This window comes from Galleria mellonella, unplaced genomic scaffold (genome assembly GCF_026898425.1).
Source record: "Galleria mellonella isolate WM207_F2 unplaced genomic scaffold, CSIRO_AGI_GalMel_v1 utg103, whole genome shotgun sequence".
NCBI lineage: Eukaryota > Metazoa > Arthropoda > Insecta > Lepidoptera > Pyralidae > Galleria > Galleria mellonella.
Window position 1 is genome coordinate 2755466 of NW_026441966.1, and position 26537 is coordinate 2782002.

The 26537-nt window shown below is 32.7% G+C and overlaps 3 protein-coding genes across 3 annotated transcripts in view; 2 read left to right on the forward strand and 1 right to left on the reverse strand.

The window, feature by feature from the left end:
- Positions 1-545: 545 nt before the first annotated feature.
- Positions 546-5959, forward strand: LOC113520147 (23 kDa integral membrane protein-like). The gene is made up of 6 exons (XM_026905444.3): positions 546-701; positions 1760-1948; positions 2584-2763; positions 2862-2995; positions 3803-3908; positions 4584-5959. The coding sequence occupies exons 1-6, from the start codon at positions 618-620 to the stop codon at positions 4665-4667; spliced, it is 777 nt and encodes a 258-aa protein (XP_026761245.3). The 5' UTR covers positions 546-617; the 3' UTR covers positions 4668-5959.
- A 3234-nt stretch (positions 5960-9193) lies between these two features.
- On the forward strand, positions 9194-14896 carry LOC113519359 (23 kDa integral membrane protein-like). The gene is made up of 5 exons (XM_026904419.3): positions 9194-9370; positions 10122-10307; positions 11432-11605; positions 12334-12573; positions 13250-14896. The coding sequence occupies exons 1-5, from the start codon at positions 9308-9310 to the stop codon at positions 13343-13345; spliced, it is 759 nt and encodes a 252-aa protein (XP_026760220.2). The 5' UTR covers positions 9194-9307; the 3' UTR covers positions 13346-14896.
- Positions 14897-17357: 2461 nt separating this feature from the next.
- The window catches only part of LOC113519360 (23 kDa integral membrane protein-like), a 37694-nt gene continuing 28514 nt past the window's right edge, over positions 17358-26537 (reverse strand). The window contains exons 2-5 of the mRNA XM_026904420.3: positions 26208-26393; positions 25675-25857; positions 24039-24275; positions 17358-20855 (exon numbers count right to left, since the gene is read on the reverse strand). Of these exons, the coding sequence (XP_026760221.3) occupies positions 20781-20855; positions 24039-24275; positions 25675-25857; positions 26208-26393 (681 nt within the window). The 3' untranslated portion in view covers positions 17358-20780. The remainder of the gene's footprint in view (positions 20856-24038; positions 24276-25674; positions 25858-26207; positions 26394-26537) is intronic.

The window sequence follows — 26537 nt, forward strand, 5'->3', positions numbered from 1 at the left end:
ACAGCTCTATATAAATTATACCCAGTTACTGATTGCCGTGTAAGTTCCAGCATAGAATAGGCCACCCTTTCCTTTCCCGTGGCTGTTGTAAGGGAGCTTATGGTGAAGGGATGGGCAGCAGCGTCCCTCTTAAAACATTACGTTTTAGTTAATGGCTGAAATGATGATGATTAATAATGATAATCGTGACTTTAATATAATGTATAAGAAACAAGAATTAAATGATACCAGATATGATAACTGGTATCATTTAATTCTTGTTAAATATACTTGTTTAAGAGTATAAACTCTTCACTCACTTTATTAATTTGTATACATATCAAATCAATAATAAAGGACTTACTTTTTGTACTTTAAACATCAATTGAAATAAAATCAATTAGAATTCCAATCGAAGACAAACACACTCATGCAGTTTTAAAAATTCACGAATATCGATTATTTTGTAAAGACGTCCAGTGATTAATGCGCCATATTTAATTATAAATTATTAATAGGCCACATGTAGGTTCCCATTCTGTTATATACAAGTGTATAAACATAGAGATACGTTCATTCAATGTCATATGTTTGGCCATGTAGGGTCCAGTTGATGTATTGTGTGTATACGATTAGTGATGTCCACAACAATGGTCACTTGGAGCCGGATCAGTGCGGGCTGCGCGAAGAGTTTGCTGTTGGTATTAAATGGATTGGTCATAGTAAGTTTTTTTTTTCTTAATGGATAATAATGGATTGGTAGCCCCACCCGCGCTATCGGTATACACCGGCGGGGCACCAGTGAAGGATGATAGGTGAGGATGAAGCAGGTCAATTAGCCCATCGTGACGAATTCAACAAGAATTATTCATGACGGTTTCCAGGGGGAACCACGTGGAGGTCGACCTAATAAGGCACATTGCTAGCAATGGGGCTGTCAAACTCCATTGCTAACAATCCCTTTCCCGCCGGTCATAGTAAGTATGATTGAATTTATTAATAGTTTCATAGTATTTATTCATTTATATGCTTTTATAAAATCACTTATTTATCAGAGGGAGACTTTGTACAAAAGTCGTTTGCTTAGCCACCTCTGTCCCATTCGTGTTTCTACCGTGAAGTGGTTGTGTTTACATGGCTGTGTTTCGGTTTAAAGGGTGGCATATGGCAGTGAATTTACAGGGTACAGAGGAATAACACTCGAGTAGAGAAATGGCAACGCATGGGGGTTATCATGACCGAAACAGTTGTGTTTATGGTACTGCTCATGTCTATAGGTCAATATATATATTTTTTATGATTGTACTGTTGGTTTCGGAACGTCGTTGTCTACTGAGAAGGACCTGCAAGTAACTCAACAGTTACTACAACTAACAATAATAATAAAAAAAAAGAATAAAAAAAAAAAACGTCAACAGCTAAAATCCATTTATAAGAGATTTGATGTTATAATAAATAAGAGGGTAAATATTATAATGGTATTTTTTTTCTTCGATGGGTGATAATGGAATGGTAACTACGCCTGCGTTAACTGGATACGCTGGCGGAGCACCAGTGAAGGGTGATCGATGAGAATGAAAATAGGCCAGTTAGCCCATCATAATGAATTCATCAGGAATTAACCATAATAGTTTCCAAGGGGAACCACGAGGAGGTCGACCTGGTTAGATATATTGGTAGCAATGGGACTTTTAGTCTCCATTAGTAACAATCCCTTTCCCCCATTATAATGATATTAGAAATTGCACAAGATTTTAGCACTTTTTATATGATATTGCAGTTGGTGGCGCTAGGCGTTTTCGGGTTCGCTGTTGTCGATACCAGGTTATTAAAGCAGTATGGTGATGAACACGCATCGGGCACCTTTGTTGGTGATGTGATCATCATTGTGGCGAGCCTTATACTTGTCGCCATAGCTGTGTTTGGGTGTGTGGGTGTAATCAGGAGCAATGTTAAGATACTTTACTTGGTATGTATAATCATTAAATATGGACAATGGAGATACTCTTAATATTCATGTTCTCACTTTAGAATTCACCATTTTTTTTTGTCTTAATCACATGACATCTGGACTAATTAATTTTGTATGAAGGTTAATTATTATTTTTTAATTTGAGTAAAAATAACGAAAGCAATTCTGAGTATTCAAAAGTATAAATATCCTAAAGTATAATAAATGCGAAAGTTCATAACGACGGATTTTTTTTTATACAACTTAGAATGGCAAACAAGCTGACGGCTCACCTGATGTAAAGTACTAACCGTCGCCTATAGACATGAGCAGTACCATGGACATAACAGAGTATACTGTTTCGTCCATGATACCGAAACCCCACGGTTGAAACACGAATGGGACCAAGGTTGTACAAAGTCTCCCTCTGATGTACAAGGTTGTCTGTATTATTTCTTCTTTTCATTTAAGAGTTTCCTCTTATCGGTGCAACTAATTCATGCTTCTTCCTCCAGCCAGCTCTATCCCAGGCCATATCCTTTATCTCCCTATACGACACGACGCCTAGTGTTTCCTTTATCTGTCCCATGTAATTAATCCTCGGTCTTCATAATAATCAAAATCAATACTGATCGTATATTCCTTTGTTGCAGTATGTTGGGTTTCTATTAATTATAATGATATTGGAGTTGTTGATATTGATATTTGTAGCTGTCCAACGATATGGGTTGGAGTTTAAAGTAACAGAGTTTATAAGGGAAGACTTCTACCGGAACGTAACGGCTGATGAGAAGGAGTTACACGAGAAACACTGGGATGATTTGCAGAGCACGGCAAGTATTTGAGTATTTCAATAGAAACATGGTTCGACAAACACGAGGATTTTGATGAATCAAATAGTAAATTGGTAAAATCCCAATATTTCTTTTAGTATGAATGCTGCGGTCTGAACGGGCCTGAGGATTACGCAGCGATCAAACAACCGATCAGCATGTCGTGTTGCCCGCGCGCCTACCGTGCCAGAGCTGCGTATGCGCAGCAACAATTGTATAAGGCGTGCGTTGAGTAAGTATATATTTTATAATGGGATCAGCTATGGGCAATAGCATGTCTAGAAAATATATGCCTTTATTAAAGGGGTTACCTCCTTTTCTCCCTAAAAAAATCTTATTTATGCAAATGAGCGCATGCTGAATTGGAAACCTTTTCAGTGCAGTTGTAAAAGCTTGTGAACGTTTTTATAATTGAAAGAAAGAAATATTTTTCTGCCGCGTTTTCTTTTATCTACTGTTTTAATTTATCGTCATTAGAATTATAGTTGTGTATTATATATATTGTGTTTGTGTATGTAAGTATATGTATATATGTATGTATGTATGGGTATATTTAATTCTTATGTATATATTTATTATATCTTATGTATATATATATGTGTATTATGGGTATATTTAATCTTATAATTTATGGATGTATGCATGTAATATATGGTAACAATATTTATACATATTTTAGTAAATAAAGTCAATGCACCGCCTACTTAATTTTCTGCTTGCCTTATGGTTGATGGATGGAGAACGCCGTTAGGTGTTAAATCCGCCAAATATACACTTACTTGTACTATAAAATTGTGTACTGAAGTTTAAATAAATAAATAAATATTTATTTTGTACTAAATTTCACACATAATACCAAAAAAATATTTAACAATAAACAAAAATAAAAAGAAAATGCACTAAAACGGTGTCACGCAGCTATATGCCATGTTCTTTTGAACATGACGCTTATTTATAGTAACAACAATTTCAAATTTAATTCTCTTCTGTTTTGTAATTTATTATGTGTGTTGCTAAATTGATTAATTATGTATATCAGTTCGACCAGTTACTACAGCGAGGGTTGTGAAGACGAGATATTGAATTTAATGCGTTCAGACGCTGATTGGTTGCTCGGTGCCGCAGTACTCAGCATTTGGTTCGAGGTAAACTTCATTATTTTACAATTATGACAATGCAGCGATTTGTACAACTACATAATCTTCCGGCGATAGTAGGTTCGATTCTCGCACAGTATTGAAAGAAAGAGAGAAATATTTTTATTCAAGTAAATATTTTAATTTAAGCATTTCTGAATAGTATTTTTTTTATGATTCTACCGCCCATTTGGAATGCAATTTCAGTCAAGAAGTATGGATAAGAAAATTAGCTGTTGCTTTTCTTAAAAAAGTTTAATTAATTATATAAATTATCTGCAGTATCAGATTATAAAATTTAAAGTATGTAGAAATTAATTAAATTTAATTAGAACAAATTAATAATTTTAATTAGATGCAGTACGTTTTCTTTACTTTTCTTACTAGTCGGACAAAGTTATACAAAAAAAAAACATTCAGAACAAATCACCATTAGAATCACAAGTTTTTAATATATAATTTGAAATGGCAAACAAGCTAACGGTCCACTTGATGGGCAGTAATAACCCTCATGAATAAAAAGAAATAACATCAAAGTTATCATATATTACACTGTGACACCCATTACATACGCGGTAATCCGCGCGTGATATGAAACTTCCCTCGTATACCGCGTAGTATCGACCTGCTTTCACGAGGATGTACCTGTGTCATTTAAAATTAATTGTGATCGATCGATTCCAGGCGGCGAGTATGTTGCTTGCCATGCTGATCGCCAACCACACGAAGAATAGCGTCCAGGTGTACCGAGACACTGTCAAATATTAATATCATTAATTATTTGTGTAATAAATAGACTTACATTATATAGATAGAGAGTCGAGCCTCAGAAACTGGTCAACATTTTGTCAGCTAATTGTCAAATTAGCTAACTCGTTGTTTTTATCAGTATTTTGTATATTTACGTATAAAATGTATCTTGACGTATTATTTGATAAATAAAATGAGTGTTTACGCATTAAAAAGGTGCAGAATTTATAAGACAAAATAAATATAGAAGTTTTAAGGGAATCACTCATAACTATTCATCACGCAAAATTGTATGAAAATGTTGACCCGTTTTTCTTGAAGCATTTGTATGGAGACACTCTATCTATATAATCTAAATAAGTAACATAGCCTGAAGGATAAGCAAGTTATATACAATTTTTGTACCAAGTGGCTACCAAGCATACGGCCTGTCTGATAGTAAACAGTTACCGTAGCTACTTATATAGTAACATTATGGATGTGAGGCGCGCGTTACACTAGGAAAAAACCTTACTACGCTCTCTGTGAAGAGTCCCGTACTGTAGTCTCTAAACTATAACCTGTTCACGAAAGGAAATATATATATTTATATATAATCTAAGTATATATTAGTGTAATGTATACATTGGGGTCGACTCTGAAAGCTATTTCTCTAAATCTTTAAATTTCATAGAGATTTTTTTACTGTGAGAATTAATATGAACTAAATTTCTAATACTAGATTTAAGTAAAAAATAATATAATTTTAGCTGATGATGGCCCAAAAAATAGTTATTATATTATATCAGTCGTTAAATGTCCACATAGGTCTCCCCCAAAAGGGGGGTTTGCCAGTAATTGCCACGTTTGGTAAGCGAATTGGCTATCGCAGTTAGGCTTTGCTAATGTTTTATCAGGGACGTTGTTACCCATCTCTGGCCCATTAAGCTCCTTTAGTCGCCTCTTACGACATTCACGGGAAATTTTTGTATTAATACTTCAAATACATCTATCAAATTTAATTTTTTTGTCCTTTTGTAGCATCTTGTCATAAAAAAGTTACTGGTTTAGACGTTTCACTACAAAAATGTGACTAACATTTGTTATTATGTAAACAAAAGAAATTCGGTCTTATCAAAAATAAAAGGTATTTACTGTATTATTACTGTATAATTTAATAATTATAATTAAATAATATGATTTTCGGAGAAAATTACAAAAAGAAAACTATATTATAATGTTAATTTTCATTAAAATTAACTGTATTTACTATTATATAAATAGTGTAATAAAGTGTAGAATAAATAAATAAATAAAAATTGTAACGTCGATCAAACAATTTTTTAATTACTTAAGCGTAGTTTTTTAAAAACGGTTCAGATAAACAATATTAGATATTTTTTTTTGCAATAAGATGGCAATAAATAAATGTGTTTTTGAGGATAATTAAACATTTTATTAATAATAATTTTACAATGTAATTAAAGTCTGTATTTTGAATAATAAGTATAATAAAATCAGTTTATTTCTATTGTTTTTTTTTATTGTATCTATCTTCACGTCTTCTTTGTGGGGTAGGCAGAGAAAATTTATTGTTTTAATACTATTGCTAATTATATTTATCCGAGACTTTGTTCATATAATTTGGCATAGTAATAAACTCTTGAATGTTGATAATGTGATGTGTTAATCAAATTTCATTAAAATTAATTAAATCTTTTAAACATCAAAATGTATAAATATTCCAAAATAAAAAAAAAAATACTTAGGGCTCTATTGTGAGTTACAATATAGCTTTACAGCTATATTATGACTTACAATTACTGGTGAACGCAACTTTCAACGTGCCCATGTTTCGACGAGCATATTTTTTTTGGAATGAATATGGAATGGTAACTTTGCCTATGCGTATATATATAACATCAACTTTTTGACAATATGTAGCATCTAAGTGTCAAATTAAAAAACTTGGGGAAATACTCTCTGAAAGAATGCCTAACCTAACCTAAAAAAGAGGAGGGAAAGGGATTGTTATCAATGGAGTTTGATAGCCCCATTGCTAGCAATATGCCCTATTACGTCGCCCTCCAGGTGGTTCCCCCTGGAAACCATCGTGGTTAATTCTTGTTGAATTCGTCACGATGGGCCAACTGACCTGCTTCATCCTCACCTGTCATCCTTCACTGGGGTCCCGCCGGTGTATACTAATAGCGCGGATGGGGTTACTATTCCGTTATCACCCATTAAAAAAAAACTATTCGAAAACACCGCCTAGTTTGGATGCGGAGGAAGCTGTTGCAGTGGCAGGGTCGGAGGGTGTACGCATACATATCGACACTGTTACTCTCGATGATGTCGAGTTCGTATTCAGACGACTCAAAGCAAAATGTTCTGCGGGTTCGGATGGTATTCTTCCTTATATGATAAGAGATTGTAGTAACAAGCAAGCTGTAGATTATAAGCAAGTAAGCAAATAGGTAAATAGGCAAATAGGCAAACAGGCAAACAGGCAAATAGGCAAATAGGCAAATAGGCAAACAGGCAAATAGGCAAATAAGTAAATTAATAAAAAAATATGATGGTGCGGTACCAGTGAGCGATGATAGTTGAAGATGATATCAGGTTAATTGACCCATAATGACAATTTCGACGAAGAATTAACCAGGATGATTTACAAAGGGAACTGCGTGGAGGTCGACTTGATATAAATATACCCTATACTGCTAGAAAGTTTTTTTATTCTTACTTTCACATACAAAAATTCACTAACAGTTTTCTCCCCCCTCCCGGCGAGCATATAATAATACAATCTGGCTGAGTGTTAGCCTATTTTTTTATACGACGAAAGTGATACACAAGCATAAAGCTCGTCTAATAGTCAATGGCCACTATAGCCTATATTATAGGCCCTATAGATTTGTAACACAAGGGATATCACGTATATGTTGCCGACCTTGTAAAAACCTCAATAAATACTTTTTGAAGATCCTCATACTATAGTTTCTAGGGACTGCCACAGCCTGAGCGTTCGCGAGAGAAATTTCCTGTGAAACCACACTGTAGGTGACTATTTAGGTTTAAGCGTGTGAGCATGAATTCCCTGTCGATGGCGAGCGGTGTGATGATAAAACGTGGCTGTGGGCATCATTTCAAACAATTCCTCAGAACGTAATCTGTTACGTAAAGGTGGGAGACGTACGTTTAACAGTACCAGTTGTTGTGAATAAAAATAATGATGCACTTATAACTAATTCTACTAGTATCTATAACACAGTGCAAGTAATCACTACGGCACAACTTAATAGTCAGGATTAATTAAAGATAATAAGAGGTATCTACAGTTCTTTCATTTTGTAGAAAAAAAAAATGTATCTAATTGTAGATAAAACTACGTTTCCGTATGGTTCCGGCATATAATACTATGCCGGAACCACACGGAGAAGACGTCTTTTCCCATTGGTGTCGTAAGAGGCGACTATGTTAAGGCGAGGAATGGGCAGCAGCATCCCTCTTAAAACATCTCCGAAGCCTAACTGCAGTTGCCAATCGTGGCAACTACTGTCAAAATTCCCCTAGGGAAGGTCTATGTTCAGCAGTGGACAGTTAAAAGCGGATATGATGATGATGATGAATTTTAGATAAAAGGAAAAAAAAAGCATTTAATAAAAGACAAAAAATGTGCAAAAACGAACGTAATTAAAGATGTTCAGCGATATACCGGTGCTATATTAGAGGTACTTATAAAAATTATAGCTGTGACAAACACTGAAGCCAGTCCCTGGAGTGTGGGTACTGAACATGTGTATTCCCACGTTCCAGATATTGCGATTTGGTAATAAGCGGAGCGGATACTGTAGCAGAATTGGAAGTTATTTTTCATTTTAAGAATCGTTGAAACCTCAGTTTGTGACACAGTGGCATAGTTTGTTGATATATCAAATTCACGTTTTCGACTCTCACTGACTCTGAACCTAATTTAATATTTTCAAATTGATTAAGAACTGTTAATTTAAAAAATAAAATTTAATTAATGATAAAAAACAAAGTTATAGGAGTTGGTTTAGCATTTTAATGCTATGCAAAAATATTGAAAGCTTTAACTTTCAATATTTTTACTTTTTGTTGTAAGATATGGACAAAAAGTTATTTTTATATATATTTAAATAATTTAAATATTAAAAAAAACATAATGATAATAAAGTTATATTATCTTATTCATATAAACTTAATGAAAAAAAATCATAAGGTTCATTACTTTATAATATTTGGGGTTAGATTTAGACAGATAGATATTTATACAGAACAGAGACGTCTAAACATATTTGTATATGTTTAGACGTCTCTGTTCTGTATCTCTTGTGGGATACATTTCTAATTGTCATTTAAATGTTTGAGATATGCCAAATATCTCTAGATCACTATTATCATACAGAGATAGTGAATAGTAGCATAATTTTAAAGAAGTTACACTGCCGACCGCTGTATATTCCGCTTAGCCCAACACTAAGCACTAACCTCTAATAACCACCATCAGGACGTTAAATGCAATGATCGATACAAGCCACAAGCCTTCACTTCCGATGTCCACCGCTCCAACACCGGACATATCAGAAACGCCTGTGAACAATTTGTGAAAAAATCACCTTATAAATAAAGTGTGGTAAAGTTTGTGAGACAACATGAAGCCTAGAAGTCTCCGTTGTATGAAGTTTTTTCTCACACTTTTTAATATAATTTGTATTGTAAGTAATTATTGTTAATAATTTCTAATTTTATAAATCGATAGCATTGTTGATAGAGCGTACTGTTAGCTTATATATTATTCCAAGGCGTTATTGATTGTTTGGTATTACCTTTTGTTTGATATTATTGTACTTGATAAAGTACTTTGTTATGAAGATTTATTTTAAATCTTGAATTAAGTTACGATTGTTAAGTGTAATAAGTGTTAAAGATTAGTCAAACAAAAACTATGAATTTAAAATAAAAGGTTTTTTTTTAATATAATTAAATAAAATATAAAACAAAATCCAGCACACGTTACTCTCTGATAATTTATATATTTTTTTGTAGGTGAAAATTTTTGAAAAATTGTTTAAGAATTTTTTGAGTGTAAATCATAAAAAATAAAGAAAAAATCAAATAATTCCTCATTGTAAATTTACCAGAGGGAGATTTTGTACAAAAGTCGTTTGCTTGGTTACTTCTGCCCCATTCGTGTTTGAACCGTGAAGCAGTTGTGTTTGCATGGCTGTGTTTCGGTTTAAAGGGTATGATATGGGAAATGGCAGTGAATTTACAGGATACAAAAGAATAACATCTGAGTCCTCAGGGGAGTATCATGGGAGAAATAGTATACTCTACTACATTCATGGTACTGCTCATGTCTATAGGCGACGGTTACCACGTTCCATCAGGTGGGCCCTCAGCTCGTATGCTATTCTAAGTTGTATAAACATTTTTAATTATTTATTTTTTTTAAATTTCTAATAGTTATTCGGGTTGATACTGATGGCGATTTGCGTGATGAATCTGCGTGAAAGGAAGTCACGTCCCGAGCAGTCTGCATTGTCTAGGGGAGTGCTTTCGTTCCTCCTGACCCTCGGTTTCTGTTTGGTGGTATCAGCTATATTGGGCTGCATAGGAGCATTGAGAGAACACGTCAAAATTCTCTATGTGGTGAGTATCAGATTCTTTATATTAAGCATCTTTTTTAGAAGGAAGGTAATAGTGAAATATCAGTTATGATATTTATATACGAAATATACTCATACATATACATACATAATACTCAGAGCTTTTATCTCTACAGTATCTCTTGTAATCTTACTTTCATGCTTCTTTTGCCATGCTCACTCATACATGAGTGTTAGTGTCAGTACTCCCTAAATTATGGTAAGGCGAGCTTTACTTGATATATTTTTGTTTGCCATAATCGTAAGCAGTGTACTGTTAACGCTGTTTCCTGCTTTCACTCTCCTTTCAATATTCCCTCTCACATTTTCCATCTCTCGTAAATATAGAAACTCACTCACTTGCTCCACTTTTTCATCTTCTATCATTATCTGGCATGCCATAAAACTTTCATTCCTCTCAAAAACCTTCGTCTTCGATATACTCTGACATATAATTACCTATTCCATCAAGTGTTCCCCGCATAGAATAGGACACCAAGGCGACTAAGGGAACTTAATCGTTGAGCGATGGGCAGCAGCGACCCTCTTAAAACATCACCAAAACCTAACAGCGGTTAACAATCCGTCTACCAAATGTGGCAATTACTGGCAAAACACTTTTTTAGGGGAGGCCTATGTTTAGCAGTAGTTAACAGTCCACTGTTGTACATAGGCCTCCGCCATGTTTGGCAATTACTGGTACAACCTGAAATGATGAATGATCATATTATATATACATATTTATAATAAATATATAAGTAAAAGTAAACTTTTTTTGTTATTGATGAAAATGGTATTGTAACCGCGCCTGCGCTAACGGGATACGCTGGCGGAGCACCAGTGAAGGGTGATAGATGAGAATGAAAACAGGCTAGTTAGCCTATTATGATGAATTCATTAGGAATTAACCATGATAGTTTTCAGAGAGAACCGCGAGGAGGTCGACCTGGTTGGGTATATGGCTAGCAATGGGATTCTCATTCTCCATTACTAACAATCTCTTACCCCCCGTAAAAGTAAACTTTCTTCCTCTTTGTTCATGCGGTAGATTCAGATTTTGATTCCAATACCTCAGCTATTTTGGTCCACGGAACGATATAATCTTGTTTTATAATTTCTCGTTCGCAGCATGCAAGTTTCTTTATATTTCTGGTGTTGGTGGAAGTGATGGTGAGTGTGGGAGGGGCAGTACTCAGCGCATGGGTTGGAGGCAGCAGTGAATTGAGGCTTCAATTCTACAAGAACACCACTGTTGACGACGATTCGAACTACCAATCGTTCTGGGATAAATTGCAAATTGAGGTTAGTACATAGATAGATAGATATATAATTTATTTTCATCACTTACAGCACACAAGTAACATTAGCTATTGGTACATATTTTAAGAAATAAGACAAAATATATAAAAAAAAAAGTACATAAAAGATGTTACACAAATTTTTGTATGGCACGACAGCAAATAAAAATGGTCACAATTCAGTTTATTTCTTTGCCTTCAAAAGAGTCCATAGAGTCAGTGTTGATCGAATGACAAATACAAATAATTTTAGGTAAAGACATAAAAAATATAGATCTAGATATTTCCGGACTAAAGTCAAATGTTCTATTAACCAAGGAAATAGAGAAGAACATAGGCTAATACTGTTTATCCCGGTTAATAGGAATATCCCAGTTAATCTTATAACGAAAAACTGTACTAATATTATAACGAAAAAAGACTTGATCCTTGTATACGATGAATAAACCTAAAAACTATTCAGCCAATTTTAAACATTCTTTCACTTACAGAAAATTACATTATTATCGAGTAACATAAGATGTACATTTTCAGAAATTTTATTTACCCGTGCAAAGCCAGGTCGGATTGCTTGTAAAAACATAAACAATAGAAACATTAATTTACTATATAAATACAAAAAGGCGGCCAAATTGCTGCGTTCAGAAGTTTTAATCTTAATATCTTTTTCATTTTTGGAGAGAGCCAAGTTTGTCACTTTATGGCGATTGTGTAATATTTTGTCCGCTCCAGAACCAATGCTGTGGCGTAGATGGACCTCAAGATTACTCGATTCTCCACCGTGATATTCCACCTTCGTGCTGCCCACGAGCTCATCCTCTTCGCGAAGGCGGTGCCAGGAAGCATCTTCACGCGACCTGCTTATCTGAACGGACGTATTACCTAAAGGGTTGTGAAGAGTCACTAATGCAGAAAAAGACTTTAAAAGGGAACATTTTCATATCTTCAGGAGCGATTTTTGTGTTGTTAGAGGTTTGTAGAGAAACTTAATTTTTCAGATTTTTCTATGTGAATGGGGAGTTATACTCCCAAAATGTTCTTTAACATTTTGCTTGACTATATCGACCATATTGGCCGTGTAGTCCCGGCATAAAATAGGTAACTCCTTACTTTCCCGTGAGTTTCGTAAGAGGCGACTAAGGGAGGGCGAGGGATGGGCAACAGCGTCCCTCTTAAAACATCTCTAAAGCCTAATTGCGATTGCCAATCTGTCTGTGACAAGTACTGGCAAGGGAGAGGCTTATGTTCAGCAGTGGACGATTTAAAGCTGATATGATGGTATCGTCTATAATGTAAATAAAAATGTATGAAATGTCATGAATGAAGTTATCATATTATTGTCCTTTAATCAAATTAAACGATATGAATTTTTGACTAATTTGTTAACGGATAGATAGAGTTCTTTTCATGGTTTAATTATATATATGGTTTAATTGTAAACGTACTCGGTCCAAATTGCTGAGTGATTTGGTTACGCATCTCATCGTAGAGTTTGGGGGTTAAATTTTAAAACAAAAAAATAACAGACCAATAACAGAAAACATATAAAAATACAAACAATAAATATTTAAGTTAATGATTTAAAAAGAATATTTTCATTCCAAATAATTTATTTATTTATATTTAAAATATTAATGTATTATTTCAGATACTTTGCATTGTGCTAGCTTTCTGGATGGCAAGAACTATACGGTCGGAGCGTCGAAAGCTGCAACAGAATTTGCAAGCGCATTTCGAAAGTTAATTAGTTAATTTTTTATTAACATTTATAAGAAGATTTGATAATACTATTTAATATATAAGATAATCCGTCCATAAACTTACGGTCGGAGATAGATAGGAAATAATACTTATAGTTTATAGACGATAAATTTAAGATTCTTTTTTAAAAGAATAGTTAAGAAGAAAAAGAAGAATTTTTATTTTTATTGTTAAAATTAATTTTATTATTATTAAATGTAAATTTAAGTGAAGCACAACATATATAGAATATATTTATTTATTTATTAAACTTTAATACACATAGAAAATGTAAATGGCGGCCTTAACACCATGTGGCGTTATCTACCAGTCGACCGTAGACACAGGAATAACAGAAAATATAATTGACTGTGCAACGTGATGAACAATATTAAATTAAAACTGTAATTCAAAAATAATATACACAAAATACTCATCTTACCTATATTATATATATATTTATTTTAAATTATACATATGTATATACATATGTATATACATATGTATATACATACGTATATACATACGTATAATTTAAATAAAATCAGATGGAAAACTGCTCAGACATAAGGGAAACATCAGCATCAGTCAGAGCAGTGTCTAAAAAATATTACGACTCTATGGATTTTAAATTAAAAGGACGTACATATACTTCTTTCTTTATTTAAAAATCACTATTTAGAGATTAACATAAAAAACTTTTTTTCATGTCATAGAATAAGTATTTGCTAAATTATAAGTTACTAGGGCAGGAGAGTTCTTAGGATGGATACTTACTTTTAATTAAGAATTAATAGATTAATGAAGTCTTTACATTGTAACCAAGTTTTAAGTAGTCGATATGAATGACCTTGCTGATTTTATTGATTATAATCAAACCTTTTTTGTATTATTGCAAGCTGTGATTTCTTTCGTCTGCGTCAATTAATCAGAGTTTACATTGATTAAATCTTTTTTGATCATACTCTCTTATTGATTTCACTTCATATTGATCTCATTCTATATTGATAAGGGTTGCTTATTTTTTCAGAGTACTTATTAATCTGACCAATACTTTTATTAATTATGCTCCACATTTATTGAATGATTTATTGGCAACTTTAACTTTTTTTTCTCTTTCTCACTTTCTTTCATAACTTTTTATTCGGAGTTTATATTGATCACAGCTCCAATTTTAGTTTATCGATATATCGGAGTCCCTATTCGTCAATAGCTAAGTACTGTGATACTACATAGATTAAAGTTTTAAAAACAATGACAGCTGTGGCTACTAAGCCAATGGGACCAATTTGATGTATTCGCACTTAATATAGTCAGTGAGCTAGAATCCTTTTTGGGGATATAAATTATATTTGATTCTCGTTTTTAAATAAGCATAAATAGTAAGTAACTAGAGTGTAAGGTTTGTCTATATCTGTTTTTTAATCGACATCATTTGTGTTCGAAATAGTATTGAAATAACATTTAATTTATTCTATGTATTTGCATCGTGTTCAATGTATTGTAATGACGAGATATAATGTATTCATGTTTGACATTAAATCATTCTATAACACATTTGTATTTTATTATATATTAGTATACTTTAATTTTTACAGTTACTTGAAATATATCTGTACATACATACATATCTGTCACGCCTGTCTCCCATTAGGGTAGCTAGAAACAATGGAACGCCAAATGCTTTGATTCAAACAAAAATCTTTCGCTTCTTCCACATTCATCAATCTATATAAATATATCTGTATAACTCATATTAGGCCACTTGGCCTCTTTCTTCTTTTGTCCCTTACTTTTATTTATTTAAAAGGTTTTATTAGTTAAAACAGAACTGTTAATAGATTTATGCACCATAATAAAGGATTAAAACAAAACACTATCTTCAGCGCACCACTTCGCTCTTGATTCAACTTCCAGCAGCAGTATTCTTCCATCATGCCAATCATTACCAGGTAAGTCGCATACTCATTTGCTTTGTTATAAAAAATAAAGATAAAAAATTGAAAATTTTGTATTATAATATTTATTTATTTAATTCTTTATTTACATTATACCACCAGTTAATAAGAATATGTCAGAGATAATCAAATGTACAAAGGCGAGCTTAACTCTAATAGAGTTTTCTTCCAGCAAATCCAAAGTAGAAAGGAGCATCAGTGTCAGCGGATAGAGCAGTGTACAATATTGTGATATATGTAGGATTTTTGAACGATGATAGAGTGAAACTTACTGAATGGAACGAATGACTTAATTACGAATAGACGGGTATTAAGAAGTCGGTCACATAGCAAGCAATGCACTCAGACGAGTCATGTCAAAAAATTAAAAATATAAGGTATCCTTTTTTTATGCAACATAGAATGGCGAACAAGCTGACGGCCCACCTGATATAAAGTTGCAACTATCGTTTATAGACATGAGCAGTACCATGAACATAACATAGAGTTTCGTCCATGTTACGCCCCATGCCTTGTCATTCCCAAGGACTTAGGTGTTATTCCTCTGTACCCTGTAAAAATCAACTCTCTTTTATATTGTGAATCGATCTTCCAGCACAAAAAACCTTCGTATAGCCTCATATTTATTACACTGAATTTAAAATACTATAAACAGTATCAAAATTGTATTGTCAACATCTTTGCCTATTAAAAGATGGCGTCGTAATTTATGGCGGGAACAGCCATTTCTAGAGTTGACCACTTAAGTTATCGTGTAATTTAAATTTAAAATCGAATATTCATTTCTGGACTGCTCAAACTGCATTCTATAATTATAATGGAGAACACAGTCTATTAATATGTCAGTCGATGGTATATAGTGAGACAAGTTATTATTATTGCTTTCACTAGCTTATTTTAATCTTTTTTTTTTTTTATACATGACATAATTAATCTTAGCATGTTTTATGACAGTCAGTAAAGCATTTAAAACAAAATACGAGCAGAATAGATACTTTTTGTATATACGGTAATAAAGATTTTTATTTAATATACGTTTTATATACTGATCAGCTATTTAATTTAATGGATGATTACGGAATCTTAACTCCACCTGCGCTAACGGTATATGCTAGTGGGGCACCAGTGAGGGATGATTTGTGAAAATGAAAGCAGGTCAGTTAGCTCAATGTGATGAATATATAGTGGATAGACCATGATGTTTTCCAAGGAGAACTGCGTGGAGGTCGACCCGATAGAGTACACTACTAACTGGGATTGCTGGTGTCATTATTAACAATCCCTTCTCCCCCTTACCTGATCAGCAGACTTGTTTTGCCCATTATACCTACCTATCGAGTGGACTTGATAGGTAGCAAAAAGGATGGCAGTTTCTTGCCTGTCAAGTTGAGGCAAATAATACACATTTACAAAATTTCATTAAAATCAGTTTCAGAGATTTACATGAAAGAATATCGTGAAATATTAAGATATTACGATTAAAAAACATCAAGATTAAATACTAATTATGGTACATCAAGTATATTTTTTATATATTTTTTTTATACCACTGTGGTAGCAAACAAGCATATGGCCCACCTGATTGTAAGCGGTTACCGTAGCCTATGAACATCTGCTATACCAGAGGTATTACGCGTGCGTTGCCGACTCTAAAGAAACCTTACACCCTTACTCTTTACACCCTTTTGAAGAACCCCATGCTGTAGGCTCTTGGGAAAACCTCGTCTTAAACAATGTACAGCCCAAACGGTACCTAATAGCTAGAGAGCTGCTCACCAATGACAGATAGATGATAAATAGATGCGCAGCACAGTGTACCTAAATTTTTGGGCCAAATCGGTAAAGACAAAATCTTTTTGAACAAAATTAGGATTATCTTATAGGAGTGTCGCTCGAACATGTTCCATACAAAACATATATAACATATATTTGCCAATTTGATATTAACTAATGCAATTTTCTGGTGGACGAAGCAGAGGGTAAAAGCTAGTAGTAAAATAAATTATAGCTGGCAACATTAGAATTACTATCTAGACTCAAGCGAATGAAAGACTCTAATCTCCATGTAATCAATTTATTTAAAATATTCATAAATTTTACAATTGTATGCAACATGACATCTGTACAATTATGAAATTATGTCATTGGACGAAACTAAATAAAAATATAATAATACTTACAAATAAACAAGATCACACGATATCAATTTCAAATTAGTGTTTTTATTCACTATATTCTACTTATAGTTACTTTTGTACATAAAGGGTGGGAATAAGAAAACATTGATTACTTTATGAAAATTATATATATAATAGTTGCTTTGAAATATATTTATGGGCGCCTGAGACAAGGTGCAGGGTATACTAGCAGAATCCTGTCGGTAATAAAATGCTTGAAATGTTTGATTATTCAAACTTAAAGCATCTGAGTTGCTGTTCCAGTTTATACATATATGTATAATTTATCTAGAATTTATATTTTATTAATTAATAGTATAGTATATTAATAGTATGCAGATGCATCCTTTCTTAAGGTAGATGTTTTTTCCAAAACATTACAGTAGTAAATTTATTATAAATATATACAATTACATGAAATGTTCAAATTGAGAAAACAATGGGTGACTTTGCCCTCTAGACAAGTGGCAAGCGAATTCGTCGATGGAATCGACATCGCTAGCGAGTCCGTGCGACAGAATGAGATAGCAACGCCGGATGACTCATTCCAACTCACGGACTCGCTAGCGATGTTGATTCCATCGACGAATTCGCTTGCCACTTGTCTAGAGGCCCTTATCGCTAAAAGCGATTTCTTGCAGCCAACTTTTGGTTGAAGAAGAGTAGTTATAAATAGTTTTAAAGTAATTTTAACGGCGCCCATGAATATTCATAATTATAAAATTATTGATGGAAGAGAATCCAAATCGATTTTTATCTAATTGCCCTTCCAATTACCTGTAGTGATCTATGGTTACGTTTTATTTTTTTTCTATTATTACATGATAACAGTTTTATATATTTATTTTTTATTTATCTATAATAAATATTATAAAATTGATATATCATAATACCTGAATTAAACACATAGCGAGGATTCTGGTATTAACAATTATATTTATGATCTATTATGACTAGTAATAGGCCTATATAAAAATAACTTTGGAGTTAACAGCTGTAAAGAGCCATAAATACCAGCGTAAGTATCTCCGTGGTGGAGACGTTCTCAGCCGGATGGCTGAGTTTCGAGCTAACAAGAAAGAGGTAAGCGTTATAAAAAGTTTTTAAATTTTAACAACTTTAAATATTTATGTGATTCCATTTTTTTCTTTTTTTTTTCTTTTACATAATCGACGATGAAAAAAGAAAAAGAAAGATATTATATATAATATAATATTATATACTAATATGATATACTCATTATTTCTACTGTCAGAAATTTAAAATATTACGTATTTCTACTTTCAAATGTTTAAGATTTAATAGTTACAATTTAAGTACCATTTAAATTGTCGCAAATTGAATACAAGCCACGTAGAAAATTTTCTTTTTGAAGTGCGTATGTTCGAATTTGGGGCAGGACTTTTTTATATTTCCAAATATCCATTAAAATATTTATGATTAAGACGTATTTGATATAAATTTCATACATTAGAATTATACATATATTAAACACAGAACTACTTACTCTTCACAAATCTCCTTAATAGGCCATACTTAATCTAAGAATTCTACATAAATTATTAAAGCTTAAGTATTAATATTACAAAATGGATATTATATTAAAAGTTTAAATTATGACAAAACTAGCGATAACAAAAATGAACTACCTATTTACTGACGTATTTTACTAACAAATTAAAGTCAATTTACAGCACTGTCGGTACTAGGATGATAAAATAACAATGTAATAAAAAATAAAAAAAGTAGAAAAATAAAGAATATAAAAAAAAAATTAATAAGCGAAAATTAAGAGGTAATTATTGATGTCTCCATAATTTTTATAATTAAGAAAAAATAGACAAAGAATGGTCTATGTCTATAGCAAATCATAGATTAAGCATAGTACACAAGAGAATCATAATTTCCTATTTAAATTTATTTTATCTTTAAAATTTATTGAATTTGATCGTAACAAAATAAGCTACTAAAATGCAGAAAGTTTATACTTAACGTAAAAAAAGCTTTTTTTGCATTCGAAAAACAATATTTTTATATAACTAAATTATATATATACTTATATAAATACGTATGTACTTAACCGGGCTTTAATTAATTCTAAGTATTGGTTTTTATTTTACTAAATAGTCAATCATTCAATAGACTCATAGTAGAAAAGAATACAATAAAATGTTACTTTATTAATATTATATATATAATATACTTTATAAATTTTATACTTTATAATAAAATAACAGCACCAAATCGATATTCAGTGTTTCTTTTTTTTTAGTGAAATTATTTTATTACTTTATTATAATAATTAATAAATTAATTACTTAACCAAATTGACATGTTTGATTTATACAGCCAGCTTCATATATCGATAAGAAACATATTCATAGATTTAATTTTGAAATTGGAATTAAATATTTAATTAGATTTACAAAGTTTGTATTCTAAACAACTAAGCAATAATTAATTTTTTTTAGACAATTTAGTTAGATTTTATTATAGTATTAATGTAGCAGTTAAATTTAGTCTTATATAAATATAATAAAATTTAGTCATGTATTAAATGTCCCAATTTTTGGGATGTTTCAAAATTATACCTTAAAGTTATATTAAAAAAATATACCATACGGGTAAATATAATTTGGAAATCTAGTAGATTGTAAATTGTTCATTGATATTTGACGCTGACTGTATATGAGTACAAAATAAATTTCTAAATTTTGTAATTAAATATGGTAACTTTCAAATACAAAAGTACGTGATAAGTATTATATTTTTATTACATGTAATATTGAAAAACTATGAATAGTTCAATATCTAATATGTATAAAAAATAAGTACCCGTACGTAACCGGCGAGCGTGTATGACAAGATTGATGAATGTGGAAAAAGCGAAAGAGGTTTGTTTGAATCGAAGCATTTGGCGTTCTATTGTTTCTGCCTACCCTAATGGGAAACAGGCGTGACAGATATGTATGTATGTATGTATGTATAAAAAATGGCAAAAGTATTTTATGTTTTCTCGTAATTTTTTTTTAACTTCAATTAATTGAACACAAGGCAAAAGTATCTAGCACATACAATCTTAGAGTTGGAAAGATTTTTTTTAATTATTATATGAGAAGTTGTTTTCAATATTACAAATAATAAAAATACACTAATGATATTGACAATAAGGCAACTTGTATCATCATTACTTGTATCATAAAAATAAATTATCAATTAATTCTAACAGGTCTACCTTACAAATATGTGCATTGTAGAATGTGAATTTTAACAAAGATGCTTCAATAATCTACTGTGACTTAGTTTAAGCTGTCTCTCGGCTTTTCCCCTGCGTTTTTATGGCGTGCGCCAGCCATAACGCGAGCACTATTCCCGCCACCTGAAAAAAAATATTATCTATGAACATTTTGCAACTGACGTTTGTTGACTAAAAACAAGATGTATAACTAAATTTCTTTGACTTAATTTACCAGAGGGAGACTTTGTACAAAAGTCGTTTGCTTGGGTACCTCTGTCCCATTCGTGTTTCAACCGTAAAGCAGTTGTGTTTGCATAGCTGTGTTTCGGTTTGAAGGGTGGGATATAGCGTGAATTTACAGGGTACAGAAGAATAACATCTAAGTCCTCAGGAACCTTCGCGTTGGCAACGCATGGAGGGTGTCATGGGCGAAACAGTATACTCTGTTATGTCCATGATACTGCTCATGTTTATAGGCGACGTTTACCACTTTCCATTTGGTGGGCTGTCAGCTTGTTTGCTATTCTAAGTTGTGTAAAAAAATTTTTGAATAAAATAATTTATTTGGCATATTAAGATTGTATAGCGTATTAAGGATTAATAAGTTTAAATAAGTAGATATTATTCCTAATGTTATTTGTTAAAAAAACTTTTAGTTTTTTTAGTCCTACTCAACTTTTACAAAATTTTGTCTACAATTTATAAAATTTATCGAATATACTCAGTGTTCAGGTCAAATCTTGTTTAGAATTCCAAACATTCGTCAAATGTACTCAAATAGGTAAATTTCGTTTTAGATTCCAGACATAAAATATCGACCCTACTCATACTCTGGCTGAGTCATTCTAGACGACTTTAAAAAATTTGTTAAATAAATTTAGAACATTAACAAAAATAGCAGAACACAAGCGATGTTTCTTCTGTTCTTATAACAATGAATAACTTTTGTAACGTAATGACGTAATGATGTAATAAAATTAATTGTTAATTATTAAAAAGTATTTCGCTCGACCTATTCAACTTCCTAAATTAATTTTTTACAAGATATTGTTTATCGCATAACTAGATTTCTGATAATATCAGTGATTAAGTAATAAATTTTCACACCACGACCTTCGTTTCCAACCATTGCCCACCAATTGACTCCTATAATAAAATAGGCCGCGTGAAAAGCTATTTGACTTGTTAAAATCTGACCTAGCCCTCGTGTTTGGGTCAGATTTACTAAAAGATTGTATTGTGGCGTGCTGCGTCCGATCTTCATTACCATTTGTTATCATTTCTATACATATAATATATTATTTCCATTTTTATCTATAAGTCAGTTATAGAGACACTGTTATAAGCAATTAAAAAAAAATATTCCGCAGTTTTTCTGTGTTTATTTTTTATTTCTCTTTGAGATTGAAATAATCTCAAGTCAAGCAAATTGTTGGCTATAGCTATTAAATTACTGGACAAAATCAACTTTGGGCTAGATATAATATCGTGATATCCTGATACGCCTTAAGTATTGTTACTTCTGAAGACTAAATTGTTATGTTCCCGTACTATATAATTTCAATGCCATATTTTACCATTATAACGAAAACTCAGCATTCAACTAATACAAGCTTAGCTGATTGGCAACATAAACAAGTGTGGGGCAGAGAAAGCATTTTTGTAGTCTTTTTTTGGTAATATAAAGAATGTTACTACAAGGAAAGACTCATGCTCATAGCTGAGCATAGGTTTATTTATTTATTTATAGGATTACCAACATAAGATACAGCTAAACATTTTAGTACAATACACTGGTAGATTAAATACAGCTGGCTAGCTGGCTGAAAGAAAGATGACGATGTAAAAAGTTGTTCGAATTTCAAACAATTCAACTATTATTTGTGTATAGAGGTAAATTATTTATATTTTTTTTTTGGTTACATGTTAATAATATTCTACAAAACGAGTTTTAATAGTAAGTAAAATTAGATTCCGCCAAGCAAATGGTGTTACGACATGAAAGCGTGCTTTATGTGAGAGCCCTGAATTACGGCGCGGCTCGGCTGATTTCATCGGAAAGCCCATAATGACCAAATAACTGAATATTTAGGTCATAAAACTAAAGAAACAGTAATTACGTTATTTTTAGAACTAGAAAGAAACCTTGCGGTTCAGTTTAGTATAACAGCAGTGTGTAAAATTGTGTTTTGGTCTGAAAGGTATTGAAATTACTAGGTTTTACTTTAGTTTTAAGGAATGGTATTATTTAAAATTTATATATTTATCTACTTGTAATATATGTTTCTTTTCATCTATGTATGTTTATTATAATCATAATTTTTTTTAATTTATTTATTCTTTATTGTACATAAAAAATTACAAACATGTAATATATATTAAATAAAGATGTATAACAGGCGAGTTTAACTCTGTAAGAGTTCTCTTCCAGTAAATCCTGAGTGAAAAGGAGCGGGCAGTATGCGTACAATAATAGGAGGAAATGTTTCTATTAAGAAATAATAAATATGTTGACATATATACAAAGTAAAGGTATAATGTATACTTATACACAATAAATAATTAACTGTTATTTTCTTTACCTATCCCAATAATGTAGTACCGCGTTCGTGATTCACTGTTCCCAAAGAACCCATCCCAAAGATTGACTGGTACAGATTGCTACTAGCATTAAGTCTGCCTTTGGTACCATATTTTTTTTTTTGGTTATTAATAACCAAAAAAAATATGGTACCAAAGGTAACTTTAAAGTTATTTAAATAAATAAATGGGCTTCACTATTTTCGTTTTGTACTAAGTACAATAAGTGGTCAATGAAATTATAAATAAATAAATAAACGGCATCGAGTAAAGTGTACTAAGATACTCTGTACGGCACAGTGTAATCTGTAGTAACCATGATACTATTCTTGCCTATGGGCTACAGTTATCACTTTCCATCAGCTTATTTGCCATTCCAAGTTGCATAAAAATGTACTCAAAACTGCAAAATTGTTCATTATTACATATAAATGGTTTTTATGCTTATAGACCATGATTGATCTACTATTTAATATTTGGAGATTTAAGCCCATTTTGATTTAAGCCCATCTAACATGATATCACGAGAGGATTTGGTTTTTTTTTTTTTTTTTTTTATACAATTATTGGTTTGCATACTTGCATAACTTCAATAGACTTCTCTCGCTAAAGGCTGAATGCGTAATATTAACAGATTAATTAGTACATTTACATCAATGGATTATAAAAATCAAAGCCAATTGTGATTCGTGTACAGTGTGTTTTCAGCTAGGACTAAAACTTGGTAAATTCCTAATATCATACCTCTAAGAAACAGAAGAGGATTCCGCAAACGATGACCGTCATGCCTGCACTGTGTACGGTACTCAGCACCTTGTCTTCACACCCTTCCTTGTAGTATTTGCCAAGGGAGAGACAGTCGGAGCGCTTGATCTGGTCGTCGCGGTTTGAGTCATCAGGGGGGCAACAGCTGAACGAAGGGTTGAGACGAGGCTCTGAGGCGCCGTAGTTGTCCGGGCCGGTGATACCGCAGCATTCAAGCTGTAAGGTATATTTATTAACAGAAATCAAAAAGAAATTTAGAACGTTGTGGCAGTAGACCAAAGGATCTACCACATCGACTTATAGACTGCATAGATCGTGGCTTCGAATCTAGTCAACATCAAAAGCATTGTGTGTCAATTTAAATTGGCAACGCTAGGTGAAACAGTATACTTTGTTATTTCCATGGTACTGCTCATGTCTGTAGGCGACGGTTATCACTTTACATCAAATGGGCCGTCAGCTTGTTTGCTATTCTAAATTTGCATAAAAAGAATTTAAATTACTGATTCACGTTTCGACTTTAAGTTTGACAGTAAGTCAATTAATTCGAGTGACGGTAGTAGGTTCACCCTTGTATTAGATTTGATAGGTTGCCATGCTGAGTAAAATCAGGCAATATCTAGTTTTATATTCCCAACAACGGCAATAGTCGTTAAGAGTTTCTGATCTGAAGGATCACAGTTTAGATTTAAAAATCAAACCCTGAACTTGCAGAGAGAACTTGGCTCTATCTATTTTTCCTTGATTATATTTTATTATTTGTATTTTCATTATATGATTGATATTTCATGAGGAAAGTCTTCTAATGAATTGTACCACTATGATTACTTTTTACCAGCACACCTCATGTCATAAAATTGGAGCTTATTCAAATTTTTTAGGTGCGTGGCTCACGACCATTGTGCGTGTATCACGGTTGTTCTTCAATACACATGTGGGTTGTGGAATGGACTTCCCTCTGAGGTTTTCTTTTTTCACAGCAATATTAGGCTCTTAAAAACATGTTTACGAATTTCTGAAAGGCCAGTACCGTACGGGCAGAGTAAAGAAGTATTATTAACAAAAATAAAGAAATGCTCGCATGCATGCCTACTTTTTTTTAATTATGCCAATAATGCCTTGATAATTAATATTCCTCGTGTTATAAATGCTCAAGGACGATATATATAGCCACTTTCCATTAGGCGAAACGAAAGTTTGTTTACCAATTCAATTATAAAAAAAAATTATGAAGTTACAATTTTATTCAGACATTCAAAGGTGGAGTCATTAGCCTATTGTATTAATTTTTTAATATTTTATATTGTAAATTCAATTGTATCTATTTGATGGTGGGGTGCGTGGAAAGTAGAAAGAGTAGAAGCAGGGCACCAACTGGATAGAATGATATTTAGAACCGCTACCACGTTGTATATTCAGTCAGCGATCCATATGAACTAATAAAGGGAAACCTGGAGAGTATTCGTTGGTAGAAACATTCCTGGTAGTTGCAAACTTGGTCAGCCTTGAGGAATCGACTGAGAAGAAGATTTTGACCATGAGATTTTCCATTAATGACTTTAACAATAATGAAAGTGGCTACAACGCATTGCTTTAAATAAACTAAATATCTTACATTAGTTTGAATGCGATCCCAGAAATCCCTGTAAGTGGAGTCTTCCTCCCTGGTCGATTTGTTCTTGATAAAGGACGCCCGGAGCTGAGTTTTCAATGTGCCTTCGATCTGGGGACGTAGGGCGGCGGCCGCTATGCCAACAGATAGCTCGAGAAGTATGATGATGATGAGGCAACCCGCAAACTAGGAGACAGAAAAAATAATAAATATTATCATTCTAATTCGACTACGACTCCGGTTTCGCTGACGATTTCTTACTTCATGGAGTGACGACCTCAAATGCATTGCAGGGAGTCAGTGGATGCAGGTGGCTTAGGACCGTTCCTTATGACAGTCTATGGGGAAGGCCTATGTTCACCAGTAGACAGATAATGGCTGAGATGATGACGATGATCATCACTGTAATTATTTATGTCACCTTTACTTACGTTTTAAATTTGGGGATACCCAACAAGTTTCGCTTTACACGGCTGTAACGCGACCAGCACTAGTGCTCATGAATAAGGGCTCCTGTTGAGTTCAAAACTACTTACTATATACAGCAACTTAGGGCTCTCCTTCCACGCGCCGAAACATCCAAAGGCGGCTATCACGATGATAAGCACGCCAATAGCTATGAGGACAGCGTCCGTCTCGTGGCCTGTCGGCTCCATGCCAGCGAAGCCCTTGATCATGCCCATGTCCACGCATGCTGCAGCTATGATCACAATTCCGAAGATCTGCAACAAGAAAAATGCGCGTGAGTGATATCAAATCAAAAGATGTAAATATGTAAGCTTAGATTAATAGAATCTAGATAGACCGTATTTCTAAAAACGCTTTTACTTTATGATACTTCCAATGGAATATAAGCTATCGACTAC

Bases quoted from the DNA above. Each gene is read 5' to 3' on its own strand.
- LOC113519359 (XM_026904419.3), top strand. From the start codon at position 9,308: ATGAAGCCTAGAAGTCTCCGTTGTATGAAGTTTTTTCTCACACTTTTT. The intron at 10,308-11,431 runs GTGAGTATCAGA...TCTCGTTCGCAG, and splicing joins ACGTCAAAATTCTCTATGTG to CATGCAAGTTTCTTTATATT. The intron at 11,606-12,333 runs GTTAGTACATAG...TGTCCGCTCCAG, and splicing joins GGGATAAATTGCAAATTGAG to AACCAATGCTGTGGCGTAGA.
- LOC113520147 (XM_026905444.3), top strand. From the start codon at position 618: ATGTCCACAACAATGGTCACTTGGAGCCGGATCAGTGCGGGCTGCGCG. The intron at 2,764-2,861 runs GCAAGTATTTGA...TATTTCTTTTAG, and splicing joins GGGATGATTTGCAGAGCACG to TATGAATGCTGCGGTCTGAA. The intron at 3,909-4,583 runs GTAAACTTCATT...GATCGATTCCAG, and splicing joins TACTCAGCATTTGGTTCGAG to GCGGCGAGTATGTTGCTTGC.